The 18,049-nt window shown below is 43.3% G+C and overlaps 1 protein-coding gene across 4 annotated transcripts; it reads left to right on the top strand.

The window, feature by feature from the left end:
* The first annotated feature begins 81 nt into the window (after positions 1–81).
* Positions 82–17,999, top strand: fam113 (family with sequence similarity 113). 4 transcript variants are annotated; one of them, XM_042298229.1, is made up of 13 exons: positions 82–755; positions 1,164–1,245; positions 1,603–1,682; positions 2,268–2,348; positions 2,501–2,652; positions 14,246–14,396; positions 14,621–14,867; positions 15,066–15,131; positions 15,988–16,074; positions 16,377–16,454; positions 16,668–16,783; positions 17,072–17,255; positions 17,496–17,999. In XM_042298229.1, the coding sequence occupies exons 1-13, from the start codon at positions 753–755 to the stop codon at positions 17,648–17,650; spliced, it is 1,482 nt and encodes a 493-aa protein (XP_042154163.1). In that variant the 5' UTR covers positions 82–752; the 3' UTR covers positions 17,651–17,999. The 4 variants fall into 4 exon arrangements, with proteins under 4 accessions (XP_042154163.1, XP_042154162.1, XP_042154164.1 ...); XM_042298228.1 differs by having other exon boundaries at positions 83–755; positions 15,988–16,086; XM_024373375.2 differs by having other exon boundaries at positions 86–755; positions 15,988–16,086; positions 17,511–17,999.
* Positions 18,000–18,049: the final 50 nt, after the last annotated feature.

Genomic DNA, 18,049 nt, shown 5'->3' with positions numbered 1-18,049 from the left:
AGTCCAATGGCAATGATACTGTTTATCATCTCGTTATGATCACAGTGACTTTAATTTACTACCATCTGCTGGACAAAGTTTGTCATTACGACCGATGAGCGCTCTTTACGACTTGTCATAATAAACTCGACGCCCGCTCCGCCAAGTTCTCAAATCAAATTTCACGGCGCGAAGGGTTTGCAGATAGATGGAAGTCATCGGACCCAGAGATTAGCCACATTTCGATGCAAAATTATTACAGTGTTTTATCAAACCATAGAGAACTTATCGTCTAACGTGCGTCTAATGCTAATTGAAAATACATTTCTGTTGATGGCTTTCTCGCAATGCAGGTGGAATTGGACTTCTCATTCCCTGTCTTGCTAGCTGGCTCCTACTGGCTAGCAATACAGGTGCAAATTGGTGTTGCAATTAATTCGCGTGCGAATGACTAGTCATATGTTCAATAAAATCAGACGAGGATTGTTGTGGCGAAAGAATCACGTACAAAAACTGCATATTTAACCAAACCGCTCTGGAAAATCAAGTTACCAGCAAACGGCATTACTTTTTTTCGCTCCAAAAACTCAACAGGTTTGCTAACGTTACTAGCTAATTGTAGTAGCAGCAGCCAACTAATAATTGGATCATTTGGACAATAACTCGATTATTCAGATCAGGGGCGTCCTGGTTAAGACAGATTTGACTTCAACCAACTGCATACATTTATTAATGTTAATAGCTAAATCAAGATAATTAAAGTTCAACCAATCATGGTAAGTATGGTGACCTGGTTGATAGCTCTGGTCCAGTGCGTTAGTGTCCGTGAGGAACGAGCACGAACGCCTTGAACCAGAGCTAACCTGAGACATTATCAAGGATTTAACATCCTTGTTAATAACAGTCTGAAATAGTTGCAATGAGTTACCAGATAGCCTTTTGGCCTGCTTAGCAATGTGTGTTAGCTTTATGTGGAATCTGCAACAATTGGACCCCATGCATTGGTGACTATTGAAGTGAGTAGGCTACTTCCCAGCAATGTCTATGAACACACCACTAACTATATAATTGCTACTCTGTCCTCTGAACCTCTGTTATCCAATCAGTGCTCACACAATTTTAAATTAAAGTCTGATAGGCACTCCTATAAATATTGGGAACCTAATCTGTACTTTAATGAACAGAGGGAGAACATGAAGGCTGTGAGCCAGCAGCAAGCCAGCCAGCTCTTACACAACAAGTTTGTTGTTGTCCTGGGGGACTCAAGTAAGTGAACCACTGACATACATTGGTTTGTACAGTCTTGCATAGCTCCAGGTCCAAGAAGCCCTAGCCCAGGGATATCATATCTTACCCAACGACGTCTGGATACTGCAGTTTTTTTTGTTCAACCTGTTAATGAATTGCACCCACCTAGTGTCCCAGGCCTAAATCATTGCCTGATTAGAGGGAAACAAATAAACACTAACAAACAAAGCAGTAGAACTGGCTTCCGGGGTCCAGATTTGAATTTGAGTGCTTGCCTGTGGTTATCAAATTGAATGTGCAGTGCACCCTTTGGATGACAAATTGCCAACTGAACTTACGTTGTCAGTCAATGTCCATAATTTGTGTTCTCCACAGTTCAGCGCTCAGTGTATAAGGACATTGTGCTTCTGCTGCAAAAGGACAAATATCTCAGCTTGGCTCAGCTCAAGAGTAAGGTAAACCTTGACTCACAGATTTGGTAGGTGAAAGTGAGATATCCCATGCAACATTTCTAGAAAGAAATTTGATCTATAGATTAAGTCTGGGTGATATATTGTCTTTTAAGATATAACGGTATGGATCCACATACCGGTATGGATTTTTACAATACTGTCTATAAAGGTATTATCATACAGTGCTAAATAAATGAAAACTTCACTGTCAGTTTGGTTGACTGTTTTTATACAAATACAACATTTGATTGGAGAAAGCACATTAAAACCATTTAGAATGCATTAGTTGCCATCCTAGGGTCATGCACTACTCATAAAATAGATAACTTGTATTATTCAGAAACATAAAATACTATCATAACGCCATGCTGTAAAAAAAAAAATAAGAAAAACATTATGATATTTTGACCATATTGTCCAACCCTACTGTAGATACATTCTCTATCTCTATTGTAATATTTTTGCAGCTTTGCTTTCAATGTGTCCTAAAAAAATTATTAAAAAACAGATCCATGATTGATTTAATAATACCAGGACTAAAGTGGCTTCTAGCTTCTTCCCCCTCACAATCTTCCCCCTCATCACCAGGGAGAGATGAGCTTCGAGCAGGACATCCTGGTGGAGGGCGGACGGCTGGGTCAAATGACCAACGGGACGGAATACCGTGAGGTGCGTCACTAGGATGAGAAGACGGTGATTCTTTAGGAAGTATACCTGCACTGGGAATGAATGGTCCTATTTGACACAATTATAACTCTTGGCTTCCACGTGCACTCCCTGATCTCTTATGACATCGGTCTTCTCCTTTATCTCGTCCTAAGGTGCGTCAGTTCCGCTCAGACCACCACCTGGTGCGGTTCTACTTCCTGACGAGGATCTACTCGCGCTACATGCAGAGCATCCTGAGGGACTTTGAAGACGGTCTCAAACCAGATGTCGTCATCGTTAACTCCTGTCTCTGGGACGTCTCCAGGTGACCAGTCTGTTAAGGATGTCTGCTGGTTTTACACACACTTGTTTTCCCCGTCAAGCATTCATGATACCTACTAGGTCTGTTTTATAGTGTTGACATTGTTAATCTTCTCAATCTGAAAAGTCCATGAAGAAAAGGGGGCAATCAACTAAAAGGCAAGACGAGGACAGTCTGCTTATGGATAATTCCTGTTTTCCTTTCATGTCTTCAAATCCGAAATAAGTTTAAGTTGTCATATTGCTGAAAACAAAAAAGCACTCATTATACAAGTAGATAATGATGAGCGAAGATAAAGAATCGGTTCCATTTCTCATTACTGGTGATGCGGGTGGGGCTAAATCTCTAGTCCTGTATCAAAATAAGAGTTTGGTGTATTGTGCGACAAATCTTTGTTTTAGTTGCAGATGCCAATGCTGAATAAACCAATAAGCCATTAGACTGAATGGTTTTATTGGTTCTGTAGGGATGTGTAATGGACTCTAGTTTTCTTATTATGGTAAAGTGTTTCCTAAAAATGTTTTTGCTGTGGCGGTTGACTTTGCATTGCCTCCTTGAGGGCTGGCTGCTACAGTCATAGCTTTAGGCTATTGCATTCGGAAGATATTCAGACCCTTGAATTGTTCCACATTTTGTGACGTTACAGCCTTCTTTTAAAATTGATTTAATAGTTTTTTCCCCACCTGAATCTAGCCCATAATGACAAAACCATTTTTTAAAAATAAAAGAAATGTAAAAATAAAAAAAATATCACATTTACATAAGTATTCAGACCCTTTACTCAGTACTTTGTTGAAGCACCTTTGGCAGCGATTACAGCCTCAAGTCTTCTTGGATATGACGCTACAAGCTTGGCACACCTGTATTTGGTGAGTTTCTCCCATTTTTCTCTTCAGATCCTCAAGCTCTGTCGGGTTGGATGGGGCGTATCGCTGCACAGCTATTTTGAAGTCTCTCCAGGGCTCTGGCTGGGCTGCTCAAATACATTCAGAGACTTGTCCCGAAGCCAGTCCTGTGTTGTCTGGGCTGTGTGCTTAGGGTCGTTGTGCAAAGGACAGATCTCTGTCCTTTACCCTGTTAATATTTCCCTTGATCCTGACTAGTTTCCCAGTCCCTGCTGCTGAAAAAATCCCCACATCATGATGCTGCCACCACCATGCTTCACTTTAGGGATGGTGCCAGGCTTCATCCAGACATGACGCTTTGCATTCAGGCCAAAGAGTTCAATCTTGGTTTCATCAGACCAGAGAATGTTGTTCATCATTGTCTGAGAGTCCTTTAGGTGCAAACTCCAAGTGGGCTGTCATGTCTTTTACTGAGGAGTGGCTTCTCTCTGGCCACTCTACCACAAAGGCCTGATTGATGGAGTGCTGCAGAGATGGGAGAATCTTTCCAGAGGGACAACCTTCTCCAGTGACCATCGGTTTCTTGGTTACCTCCCTGACCAAGGCCTTTCTCCCCCGACTGCTCAGGTTGGCCGGGTGGCCAGCTCTAGGAAGAGTCATGATGGTTCCAAACTTCTTCCATTTAAGAATGATGGAGGCCACTGTGTTCTTGGGGACCTTCAATGCTGCAGAAATGTTTTGGTACCCTTCCCCAGATCTGTGCCTAGACACAATCCTGTCTCGGAGCTCTACGGACAATTCCTTCGCCCTCATGACTTGGTTTTTGTCAACTGTCAACTGTGGGACCTTTTTATATAGACAGGTGTGTGCCTTTACAAATCATATCCAATCAATTGAATTAACCACAGGTGGACTCCAATCAAGTTGTAGAAACATTTCAAGGATGATCAATGGAAACAGGATGCACCTGAGCTCAATTTTGAGTCTCAGCAAAGGGTCTGAATACTTATGTAAATAAGATATTTCTTTTTTTATACATTTGCAAAAATAAACTGCTCGCTTTGACATTATGGGGTATTATGTGTGGATTGAGGGGGGGATGTTTAATCAATTTCAGAATAAGGCTGTAATGTAACAAAATGTAGAGAAAGTCAAGGGGTCTGAATACTTTCTGAATGTACAGTATATATTGTGCTAAGGATTCTTAGCTACATGTGATCTACATAACATGCGGAAAACCTATGCCAATCTTATGCAATTTTCTTAATTTGGGCTCAAAAGAAGTGTCCCCCTCTTACATCCGGTAGGCCACTTTTATATTTCGCTGTATTTTGTTGTATCTGCCTGGTTTTTGTGCTTTGGAAAGGCACGGTAGAGCCGCCCTATATAATGAAGCCAAAGCAAGTCTCAGTCATTCATAGTCTTACCTAGCCTATCAATCACAATGTCCAGAAGACTCAGACAAACCACCAGCCGCCCTGTCCGCAGGAGCCGCCGTCCCAGGGTGTACAGTCCAGGCATTGCAGGAGCGAAGGTTGCGGGAGGCGTTAGACAGTCCGGGTAACCTACGTGCTCTAACCGTCCCCCTCACAGGTTTCCCTCCCAAACCGACCCCTAGTGTAGTTCGTCTGCTTAAATAAAAGATGGGCTTTTAATTAATGCTATTATGATGTTGACCTTTTTATTGTTACCTGGCTTATGTTTGTTTTAAGTAGTAGAAATATGTAAAGTTTATAATGTAGGCCTGAGTTCATGAACCATTGTAGAGGTAAATCATTATTATCAAATCGAACTATATTTGTCACTTGCGCCGAATACAGCAAGACCTTACCGTGAAATGCTACTTACAGGCCCTTAATCAACAGTGCAGGTTAAGGAAATGTTTACCAAATAAGTTAATGTAAAAAATGAGTAACACAATAAAATAACAATAACGAGGCTAAATACAGGGGTACTGGTACAGAGTCAATGTGAGGGGGTACAGGTTAGTCAGGGTAATTTGTACATGGAGGTAGGGGTGAAGTGACTGCATATATGATGAACAGTGAGTAGCAGCAGTGTACAAATCAAATGGGTTTGGGGTGGTGTCGTCAATGTAAATCGTCTTATGGCTTGGGGGTAGAAGCTGTTAAGGAGCCTTTTGGTCCTCGACTTCGCGCTCCGGTACCGCTTGCCGTGCAGTAGCAGAGAAAACAGTCTATAACTTGGGTAATTGGACACTGCCTAGTACACTGCTCAAAAAAATAAAGGGAACACTAAAATAACACATCCTAGATCTGAATGAATGAAATATTCTTATTAAATACTTTTTTCTTTACATAGTTGAATGTGCTGACAACAAAATCACACATTATCAATGGCAATCAAATTTATCAACCCATGGAGGTCTGGATTTGGAGTCACACTCAAAATTGAAGTGGAAAACCACACTACAGGCTGATCCAACTGATGTAATGTCCTTAAAACAAGTCAAAATGAGGCTCAGTAGTGTGTGTGACCTCCACGTGCCTGTATGACCTCCCTACAACGCCTGGGCATGCTCCTGACGAGGTGGCGGTCTCCTGAGGGATCTCCTCTCAGACTTGGACTAAAGCATCCGCCAACTCCTGAACAGTCTGTTGGTGGATGGAGCGAGACATGATGTCCCAGATGTGCTCAATTGGATTCAGGTCTAAGGAACGGGTGGGCCAGTCCATAGCATCAATGCCTTCCTCTTGCAGGAACTGCTGACACACTCTAGCCACATGAGGTCTAGCATTGTCTTGCATTAGGAGGAACCCAGGGCCAACCGCACCAGCATATGGTCTCACAAGGGGTCTGAGGATCTCATCTCGGTACCTAATGGCAGTCAGGCTACCTCTGGCGAGCACATGGAGGGCTGTGCGGCCCCCCAAAGAAATGCCACCCCATACCATGACTGACCCACCGACAAACCGGTCATGTTGGAGGATGTTGCAGGCAGCAGAACGTTCTCCACGGCGTCTCCAGACTGTCACGTCTGTCACGTGCTCAGTGTGAACCTGCTTTCATCTGAAGAGCACAGGGCGCCAGTGGCGAATTTGCCAATCTTGGTGTTCTCTGGCAAATGAAAAATGTCCTGCACGGTGTTGGGCTGTAAGCACAACCCCCACCTGTGGACGTCAGGCCCTCATACCACCCTCATGTCTGTTTCTGACCGTTTGAGCAGACTGGAGGTCATTTTGCTGGAGGTCATTTTGCAGGGCTCTGGCAGTGCTCCTCCTGCTCCTCCTTGCACAAAGGCGGATGTAGCGGTCCTGCTGCTGGGTTGTTGCCCTCCTACGGCCTCCTCCACGTCTCCTGATGTACTGGCCTGTCTCCTGGTAGCGCCTCCATGCTCTGGACACTACGCTGACAGACACAGCAAATCTTCTTGCCACAGCTCGCATTGATGTGCCATCCTGGATGAGCTGCACTACCTGAGCCACTTGTGTGGGTTGGAGACTCCGTCTCATGCTACCACTAGAGTGAAAGCACCGCCAGCATTCAAAAGTTACCAAAACATCAGCCAGGAAGCATAGGAACTGAGAAGTGGTCTGTGGTCCCCACCTGCAGAACCACTCCTTTTATAGGGGGTGTCTTGCTAATTGCCTATAATTTCCACCTGTTGTCTATTCCATTTGCACAACTGCATGTGAAATTTATTGTCAATCAGTGTTGCTTCCTAAGTAGACAGTTTGATTTCACAGAAGTGTGATTGACTTGGAGTTACATTGTGTTTAAGTGTTCCCTTTATTTTTTTGAGCAGTGTATATAGGTCCTGGATGGCAAGAAGCTTGGCCCCAGTGATGTACTGGGCCGTACGCACCGTCCACTAGCGCCTTATGGTCAGATGCTGAGCAGTTGCCATACCAGGCGGTGATGCAACCGGTCAGGATGCTCTCGATGGTGCAGCTGTAGAACTTTTAGGATCTGGGGACCCATGTCAATTCTTTTCAGTCTCCTGAGGGGGAAAAGGTGTTGTCGTGCCCTCTTAACGACTGTCTTTGTATGTTTGGACCATGTGTGGACACCAAGGAACTTAACTCTCGACCCGCTCCACTACAGCCCTGTCGATGTGAATGGGAACGTGTTCAGCTCACCTTTTCCTGTAGTCCATGATCAACTCCTTTGTCTTGGAGAGGTTGTAAATGTCAGGGAAGACACTTGCCAGTTGGTCTGCGCATGCTTTGAGTACATGTCCTGGTAATCCGTCTGGCCCAGCGGCTTTGTGAATGTTGACCTGTTAAAGGTCTTGCTTACATTGGCTACTGAGAGCGTTATCACACAGTCGTCCAGAACAGCTGGTGCTCTCATGCATGCTTCAGTGTTGCTTACCTCGAAGCTTGCGTAAAAGGCATTCAGCTCGTCTGGTAGGCTCGCGTCACTGAGGGTCTCCCTTTGTAGCCCATAATAGTTTTCAAGCCCTGCAACATCCCGAGGAGCATCAGTCGGTGTAGTAGGATTCAATCTTAATCCTTTATTGACGCTTTGCTTGTTCGTCTGAGGGCAAAGTGGGATTGCTTACAAGCGTCCGGATTAGTGTCCCGCTCCTTGAAAGCGGCAGCTCTAGTCTTTAGCTCTGTTAAGTTCTTACTCTGATAAATAGAACCTGACGGACACCTTGAAAGCTTAAACTAGTGATGCACCGATAAGACTTTTTTTTTTTGGTCCGATACCGAAATCCAATATTTTCCTTGCCCAAAAAAACGATACTGATAACCGATATTAAATGTTAGTGGCCTTTTAAGCATTCTAGTACAGTTAACTATTTAACAGGCACACGGACGCAGTGGTCTAAGGCACTGCATCTCGGTGCAAGAGGCGTAACTACAGTCCCTGGTTCGAATCCAGGCTGTATCACATCCGGCCGTGATTGGGAGTCCCATAGGGCGGCGCACAATTGGCCCAGCGTCGTCCGGGCCATCATTGTAAAACTGTCTTAGTTAAATGAAGGTTATACCCACACACACATACACCACACTGACCAAAAAGTTATTTTGTTGGCATTTACTTTTTGTCCCCATTACCAGTAAAACCGATTTTTTTCACTTACTTGCTGTGCTGTTTTGTTGTTCAGTCATTTCATTCTCAACCAGGATTTCTATTGAATGGCGTTTGTTTTTGTGTGTCAAAAAAGATACACGTCAAATACCACTACTATTTGACATGTTAAGTAACACTATTTTTACCAATCAGGACCTGAATACAACATAATATGACATCACATAATTTAATACGTTAGTTCATTTGTTACGTAGTTATTACACATTGATTACACTTTCCCTCATATTTCATATGTCACAACGATTCATCGATACTTATGCTATGAAGCTGGTAAAGTTGTCTCAGGCACCTGCAGGGCTGGTCATAAAAAAAATGCTAGCTAGCTTATGGATGCAAACAATGTTCTTCCCCCAAAACATAGCAAGCTAGCTAACTATATAGCTAGGTGTCATCAAAAATAACCCTAATTTATAAGACAGTTATTTGATTAATGGTGGTCGGACCCATCTATGTGAAGCTAGCCACAATAAGGATTTGCCACAATAGTGGACTTTGCGGTTAGCCTTCAAAATCAAAGTTTGGCATAATTCTATTTGTATTAATTTGCATCACTTATTTTTAAGGTAAACTTCAAATTCCACTTTTGTGCCTAATCCTTATTATGGCTAGCTTCACAACACATTACTCGGTCCGGTCAAGCTCTCTAGACTGATGAAGCTAGCTGGCTGCTTATAACGTTAGCTTTGGGCAACAGGGTTAAGTAGCTGGCTAGCTATTTATTTTCATGAACTGAAGTTCAATTTCAATAGACTAACAACAAGTGGCAACCTAGCTAATACTTACTCACAAGGATTCCTAAATCATTGCTAAGAATAATGAAAATGACTGCAGTTTCAATTGGTCATTGTTTTCAGGCTGGTTGTATTGGTGCTTGCTAGGTACCAAGCTAAAGCTAGCTATCCCAGAAGTTGCGGTATTGTAAACACATCATTTGTGGTCTGTGTTTGCTTGTTTGCAGACTTTTTTGTACAGCTTTGACAGTGCTACTGTATCTTTTTTGACACTCAAAGACCAAAACGGCATTCCATAGTATGTATGTATGTCGTGAAGCTAATAGCAGTGACGCTATTACTGTGTAACTCTGGTAGGGCAACATCTGAAAAATAGCGCACTTGGTAGTGTGTACCGGTGCTCGACCAGTCGGCAAAAGCCAACATCCACGACAGAGAACGGTGATTGTCAAGGGCTTTAATGGATTTCACCTTTGAGTTGTCTCGCTGAAATTCTCTTACTCTTTCAAATGACTGCTTGACTTGTTGACTGCTCTTTTCACACAGCAGTCATTGTGTGTGCTAGGTTAGGAATTTTGTGTTGCCACGTTAAATTTTGCGCCATGTACCTATGTTATATGGGTATGCATGGTAGCTTTGACATCGGTTTTTAACATCAGTGTTAAACTAGACATCGGGCCGATACCGATGTTGGCATTTTTAGCGAATATCGTCCAATTCCGATATGTTCACCCCTATATCGTGCATCCCTAGCTTAAACCAAGTTTATTCTTCCAAGAGGGTCAATACAGCTGCATCAGACAGACACGGTTCCACCCGTGGTAGTATACATACCCCAATTTGGGTGGAGTCTCCTCCTTATCGCTAAACATTCCATATTTATTGCTTGGCAGGAAACTAAGTGATACGAGCAATAAACGGTTCCCTTAACGTGACCTGACCTTGACCCCCTTATCAGTACTTCCACATGTGACCATTTTCCCTGCACTCAGCCCATTCCAAGCTTAATTGCTCCCACCATAACCCTTCCTCCTACAGATAACCACTAACTCCAGATATCCATTAAGACCCTCGGCTATGGCACCCCTCATGTCTCTTATAACTAATGATTAATAATGGTTAAAGCTCGGAAATCCAAACCCATCAGCTCGGAAATCCAAACCCATCAGCTCGATGCAGATGTTGCCTGTAATCCATGGGTTCTGGTTGGGATATGTACGTACGATCACTGTGGGGACAACGTCGTCAATGCACTTATTGATGAAGCCGGTGACTGAGGTGGTATTTATAAGAGTTAAAACGGCCAAGAAGTAGCCAATTCTAATGGAGGCCTATTCATTTTCTAGAGTACAGACACAATTAAAACATTGACAGATTAAATTGTTTCTGTAGGGCCTATAAGAAAAAATAAAATAAATGGGCACATTTGAAAACGGGCATAGAGCCACTTGGACCATGAGATCAAATCTTTCCCCAAAATGCTTTTCTGGCCATCCCTTCCCATTTTCAAATCCCCATTTGCAGCTTTTTTCTTAACTGAATTACACATGTTAATGCCACTGAATAGTGGCTACAAAGCACAATAAGGCCGACATCAAACGCCATAACGGCTACTCAGTGAAAGCAAACGCAGGACAAAAGTGGAAATAAAAGGCATAAATCAAAGGATTGGTTACACTAATCAAGGGAGCGAAGAAACTTGACTGAACAAATGGAGAAATCAGGAAGTAGGCCTAGACTACAAAAGAAAACTCCACGTTTTTAAAGGGAGCCGAGGCCACACCTGGCCTTATTCAGCACAGCTTAACGGACAGTGCATCTCCTGCATCTCCACTCTTTGACACTGGTACGCCTATAGCGGAGCTCTGTGGTGCTGAAATGGACAACTCCTCTGTTCAGTTGGCAATAGATACTGTATATCCCCTTTAGGGGAATGCTTGACAGGTTATAGGCGTTGTCCTTTTTTGCCTCAGTGGATTAACATGAACTTTTTCTGACCAGAAAGTTGATGCAATTTAGTGGCTGCAAGGGGAAGGTATTTGGCCCACTAACCGAAATGGAATAGAATGCTTAAAACCTTGGTATTATATCTATGGCTTAAAACACACAACCACCTTTAAGGTCATACACTTGTAGCCTAAGCTTGCCAAATCATGGTCCTTTGCTTTCACAACAAACGCTCAACTCTTATTTTGAAAGCTAGGTTGGACAGGATATGCATATGGTAAATGAGATGGGACTACAGATATAGCCCCACCCACATAACAAGTGATGAGAAAAATAACCAATTCCTTATTTTCTCTCATTTTGAAAAATAGTGCTTTTTGGCCGTTTTTAGGCTAGTTCCAACTATAAGCAACTTGTTTTTTGATATTATGGATTTAAAGACATGAAAATGTGAACAAATGTATCGTACTTGGAAATATAATTAAATTTTGAATTATGTGGAAAAGCATTTAGCATCTGACAATTTTGGGCATAAAAATGGCCTAATATGTTTTTCACTGTTACTACATTTTGATTAATTATTGGAGTGGCTCGCAACGCGAGTGAAGTGGATACGTAGATAGATACCTTTTCATTTCGCCTGTAAGAACAAGTTCTCCAGTCTGACTAGTCTTCGCTGTCACTGCTATAGAGGAATAACGGAGCACAGTGACAGTCATGCTTGTGCCTTAACATCACTGAAAACTGCAAGTTTCTAGCCCAAACCCCATTCTACCGCATATGTTATATAATTTTATAAGCCATGTCGCAGGCTGTTTTTTAAAAATTACTCATGGTCTGTGAGGTTTTTGGTTTGATAACACACGACCATGTTTAGTCATGTTGCCTGGCTTGCTAGCTAACATGGTACCCCTTGGTGATGCACACATTTGGATGGCAAAAGAAAAAGGGATAGTTGGCCTACGTATAGTAGTGCCTCAAAAGTAGGAAGTGTATGCCTAATCAATGTAATTCTAAGCTAAATCTGAATCCAAAATCCATATTTTTCTGGTGTTCCTTATTCTGTTTGGTGCCTAACTTTAGGGAGCAGTGTGTGTGTGAGAGAGAAAATGGATGTGTGTGTGAGAGAGGGAGCGTGTGTAGGCTGTGTGTAAAGTTGTCTGAAGAGTAGGCTAAAGATGTGGGGTCCCCCGCCTTTCTTAATGAAAAGGCAGATCATTATGCATTTATTACTTACCTCATTCCTCCTGCCCACATGTAGGCCTTTGGATATGTGCAAATCAGCTATTTTCTGCAATAGCCTTTTCTATTATACAGTAAAAAGTTCAGTGTTTCCCCTATATTAATTTAGGTCACAGTTATGAAAACTTAGGACACTAAAGAGGCCTTTCTACTGACTCTTAACACCAAAAGAAGGATACCCAGGGTCCTTGCTCATCTGCGTGAACGTTCCTTAGGCATGCTGCAAGGAGGCATGAGGACAGGGCAATAAATTGCCATGTCCATACTGTGAGACGCCTAAGACAGCTCTACAGGGAGACAGAACGGACAGCTAATCGTCCTGGCAGTGGCAGATCACGTGCAACAACACCTGCACAGAATCTGTACATCTGAACATCACACCTGCGGGACAGGTACAGGATGGCAACAACAACTGCCCGAGTTACACCAGGAACGCACAATTCCTCCATCAGTACTCAGACTCCGCATTAGGCTGAACTGAGGGCTTGTAGGCCTGTTGTAAGGCAGGTCCTCACCAGACTTCATCGGCAACAACGTCGCCTATGGGCACAAACCCACCGTTCCTGGACCAGACAGGACTGAAAAAAGGAGGTGGAGGGTCCGTCATGGTCTGGGGTGGTGTGTCAGAGCATCATTGGACTGAGCTTGTTGTTATTGCAGGCAATGTCAACGCTGTGTGTTACAGGGAAGACATCCTCCTCCCTCATGTGGTAACCTTCCTGCAGGCTCATCCTGACATGACCCTCCAGCATGACAATGCCACCAGCCATACTGCTCGTTCCGTGTGTGATTTCCTGCAAGAGAGGAATGTCAGTGTTCTGCCATGGCCAGCTAAGAGCCCAGATCTCAATTCCATTGCGCACGTCTGGGACCTTTTGGATTGAAGGGTGAGGGATAGGGCCATTCCCCACAGAAATGTCAGAACTTGCAGGTGCCTTTGATGGAAGAGTGGGGTAACATCTCATATTAGGAAATGGCAAATCTGGTGCCGTCCATGAGGAGGAGATGCAATGCAGTACTTAATGCAGCTCGTAGCCACACCAGATAATGACTGTTACTTTTGATTTTGACCCCCCCTTTGTTCAGGGACACATTCCATTTGTGTTAGTCACATGTCTGTGGAACTTGTTCAGTTTATGACTTAGTTGTTGAATCTTGTTATGTTCATACAAATATTTAAACATGTTAAGTTTGCTGAAAGTAAACGCAGTTGACAGTGAGGACGTTTCTTTTTTTGCTGAGATTGTGTGTATGTTTATTTATTTTTATGAGTCAGTCTGATGGCATAACAACATGGCAAAATGTATAGAATTGCAGGAAATTAGGTTTAAAACAGCAACATTTTCTCTGCGGCCAAGAGGGCCTATATAATCTACAGTCAGAAACCGCTCTATTGTCCACAGCCACTACTACGCCCCGCCACTCCCCCATGCCAACTTTGCTGCTGATGAAAAATATCCTAGGGGAACACTGAACTGTGAAGTTAAATTCAATTTGTTGTATTGTGTAGAGGTGTAACTATCAGGGACAGGTTTTTGTGCAGAATGTATCCAAAACCGGAACATGCGTTCTGGGGGGGGCAGGGCTAACCCCTTGGGTATCCCGATACTACTCTGTATTGCGATCTTGAGCAAAATGATGGTATTGTGACAACTTCATCCTGAAAATAGACACATTTTCTTGCATTATACAACTTTTTTGTGTGCACATTTAAACATTGAACTTTTTTAGGGCCTTCACCAGTTTGTCCCTGGTCTTGTCACCCAGGTATAACCCTAAATGGCACGATGAGTACCAGGAGAACCTTCATAAGCTCTTTGACAAGATGAACTCCATCCTGCCTCCTGAATGTCTGGTCATGTGGAACATGACCATGCCCCTGGGGAAGAGGATCGTAGGGGGCTTCTTCGTTCCTGAGGTAGATGGATGACGAGGCCGGGTCGTGTTCAATAAGCGCGGATTTGGAACCATCTTGATTTACAACCCAAACTTGAATGCTTATTTTTGGCATTCTGCTTTAAGAATGTTTGCTCCTATTTAATGTGACCCAGTAATTTCTCAATTATAATAAATGATGTACAGTGCACAACAATAATGGCTAAAGAACTATTATAGCTTCCCCTTTTAATTTCTCCCAACCAGATAGAGCACAGGGGCCCAACGCTGTGCTATGACGTGATCCAGGCCAACTTCTACAGCAGCAAAATGGCCGACGCCTACGGCCTTGACGTCCTGGACCTTCACTTCCAGTTCCGCTTCTCGCTTGAGCACCGCATGAAGGATGGGGTCCACTGGAACTCTCTGGCCCATCGACGCATCACCACCTTACTGCTGCAACATGCTGCAGAGGCCTGGGGAGTGGTGCTGCACTGTCCTGCCACTACGATTGGTTAGTACACACATACACACTGGAACTCTCTAGCTCACTGATGCATCACATCCTTACTGCTACTGCACAGGTCTGGGGGTTTGTGCTACACTGTCCTCTCACCACACACATACAGTATAAGAAATATACATACACACATCACCTGTCTGTTTTTGAATTTGACTGTCAGTTGAAAGACTGGTATTCTTCTCCCTGTAGAGCACAGTTATCATTCAGAGCAGCAGCAGCTCAAAGCCTACACAAAAAACATGACCAAGAACACAGGTAAGTGGTGGCTTCCTCCTCACTGTATTGGTCAGTACAGTTTTACCATGCCAGGTTATTGTGACGTTGAGGTTATAAGAATATTTTGAAGATAAATACACAACACAGAGGATGAGAAGAGTAAAAACTAGAGTACTAATGGGGAATTGTAAATAGGAGTTGGGTTTCAGTTCAGAATCTGTGGAATGTCACTCTTGAACTCAGAGCTACGTGTGCTACAGTCTGTACATTGAGTCTGGAGCAGGATACTTATTTGGCCATTGGCCCAGTTGTACTGCAAAGACTTCTCAAATCAAATTGTATTTGTCACATACACATGGTTAGCAGATGTTAATGCGAGTGTAGCGAAATGCTTGTGCTTCTAGTTCCGACAATGCAGTAATAACCAACGAGTAATCTAACTAACAATTCCAAAACTACTACCTTATACACACAAGTGTAAAGGGACAAAGAATATGTACATAAAGATATGAATGAGTGATGGTACAGAGCGGCATAGGCAAGATGCAGTAGATGGTATCGAGTACAGTATATACATATGAGATGAGTACGTAAACAAAGTGGCATAGTTAGTGGCTAGTGATACATGTATTACATAAAGATGCAGTAGATGATATAGAGTACAGTATATACATATGAGAAATAATGTAGGGTATGTAAACATTATATTAAGTAGCATTGTGATTGGTCAACCCCAGGCTAGGGTGGGGGGGGGATTATAAATGGCATCCTGTTCCTTTTGTTCTGTGGACAAAAACTGAGGACAGGGGAGACTGAACATCTACCTCCCAGCATAACATCTATGATTTGTCCTTCTCAAATAAACCTATTTTTCTCCCCCTGATTTGCTTTGGAGTTGGTGTTATTCCCTCATTGCTACACACCTGGCACTACCCCCCAGAGCCTCATTTCAGGAGACCAGACCCCAGGATGATGAACCCAGGTCACTGCAGTGGTAAAGTGATTGACTTGACTGCCTGGTTCACTTGACTACTGTGGAGTTTAACCTGCATCTTCACCTAATGCCACTTTAAAAAGGCTGCTGTCATTCACACCCACTTGACTTGCCTCCACACCTGTCCCTCTGTGCACAGCACCTGAGTAACCAATTCATTCACAAGTCCCACAACTGTGTAATGATTCATGACCACAGGTTATGGGAGGGTTTGGATCCTAAGGAATCTTTCGGTGAGTGGAGACAAATGTATGTATAATGTGTACTGACCCTGCGATGTAATTCACCAGTTGTCTGGGCAACGGAGAGGTTTGGACACTATGACGGATACGAGCCTCAGGCAAACTATTTCACTCCCAATTCAGCAGGTATGAATCAGATATTTGTATAATGACAACTTCATAATACAGCTCTTGTGAAACCTTTCTGGGAAGAACAATTCTGTAATTCAACATCAGTCTCTCCTCGTGTCCTGTATCTCTAAAGGTGGCAGCCTGCATTTGACTCTGTCCTTCAGATCTATGGAAGGATAGCTTACGTACATTAAACTGAACAACATTTCTTTTTCTTTTCTTTTTTAGCTCTAGGATGGCATCCTGCTGAGGACTCGGGCCTTGAGCCCTACAGACCAGCTTCGGATGAACCCTACAGGCCTCTGGAAGGGAAATACAATGACTGCGGAGAACAGTTCTACGAGGTAAGGGGCAAACACCATTGAGGGTTTTAAAGGGACACTTCACCACTATTTCCCATTTTCTCATGTAGATACGGGTATGTTGCCTAGAAATTATGACCACTTTAAAAGTGGTGAGGTTGAAATTGCACTTAACTCCACCGTTTTAGCTTGGCCTTTAATCTGTGATTTGATTGCCTTTTGTTTGCTTTTATTTATTTTTATTGAAGTGTTGCGAATTCTAAATGCACTTTTAAATTGTCAAGTCACAATTTAACAATGAAGACACACAATTTGACTTGATTCTATGAGGACGCGCTCCCCAAGTTCGGCGCTGGCTACTTCGGCTTCGAGGAGAACCAAGCCAACAAACCGGTCAACAGACGGCCGACTGCCCCAGTGCATCACAGACACACGGCGGACTACAGACATCCCCCAGTCAGACACTCACTGAACAACAGATGCAGTGAAAATAACAGGATGGTCCGGAACAGTAGTAAGTTGAAACGCGTGCACACAGTAGTTTAATCATGGGACCTCTGACACTGGCCGTAGTAGGCAAGACAGATTTTGGACACAGCCATGAAGTGTAATTCTTTGTACCTATCCCTCTAGATTCCATTGTGAAGTCTCTCCTCCCTTGCTTGATGCAAAATGAATTTACAAGTAGAGCTTCTGCTCTGTAGCCAAGAATTGTATCAATCCTGGGGTGATTGGGCTATAAATTACTGTTTAGCACTCTCTCTTCCAGCTGGACACTCCAGGCCGGTGCAGCATAATGAGGCCTACCACCCCAGACCCTACGTCCCTCGCCGTCCTGAGAACAAGTATGTGATGAGGAAGAAACAACCCAGGAAGCACTACACCCCATACACATGCCAGAGATACTGACTGGAAAGTTCTTATACAGGCCATGTAGCTCTTTGCTGTGGACTGTGCAAACTAGGACAGAGCTTTTCCTGGTTGGATTAGGGGGGGAAACTCCTGGACCATGTATATAGTGTTCAAACTCACTGTACTTGCAGTGCTTAAAGTTATTTCATAATTCTGTCATTTGCTCTTGCCTCACAACTACATTCCTAGAGGGCTGTGTTGTCTTCTGCTCAAGATTTTTTTTTACTATTTTGAGGCTGAAAGGCTGACATTCTGTCAGTCTATATCTTAGTATTTTCTTGTCCTGGTAGGGGTTGGTTGTATGTTTAGGCATACTGGAAACATTTTACAATAAAATTACACTGATTTAATGTTTAGTTCTCATTGAGTCTCCTTGTGTTTTAGTCCAGGTCTAGG

This window comes from Oncorhynchus tshawytscha, linkage group LG15 (assembly GCF_018296145.1).
Source record: "Oncorhynchus tshawytscha isolate Ot180627B linkage group LG15, Otsh_v2.0, whole genome shotgun sequence".
Lineage (NCBI taxonomy): Eukaryota > Metazoa > Chordata > Actinopteri > Salmoniformes > Salmonidae > Oncorhynchus > Oncorhynchus tshawytscha.
This window is presented reverse-complemented; position numbering and strand designations above follow the sequence as displayed.

What these genes read in the sequence shown, in the direction of transcription:
- fam113 (XM_042298228.1), top strand. An exon ending in GAACCCAGGTCACTGCAGTG is followed by an intron (nt 16,087 to 16,376) that starts GTAAAGTGATTG and finishes GTAATTCACCAG; the next exon opens with TTGTCTGGGCAACGGAGAGG. An exon ending in CAGGATGGTCCGGAACAGTA is followed by an intron (nt 17,256 to 17,495) that starts GTAAGTTGAAAC and finishes ATTACTGTTTAG; the next exon opens with CACTCTCTCTTCCAGCTGGA.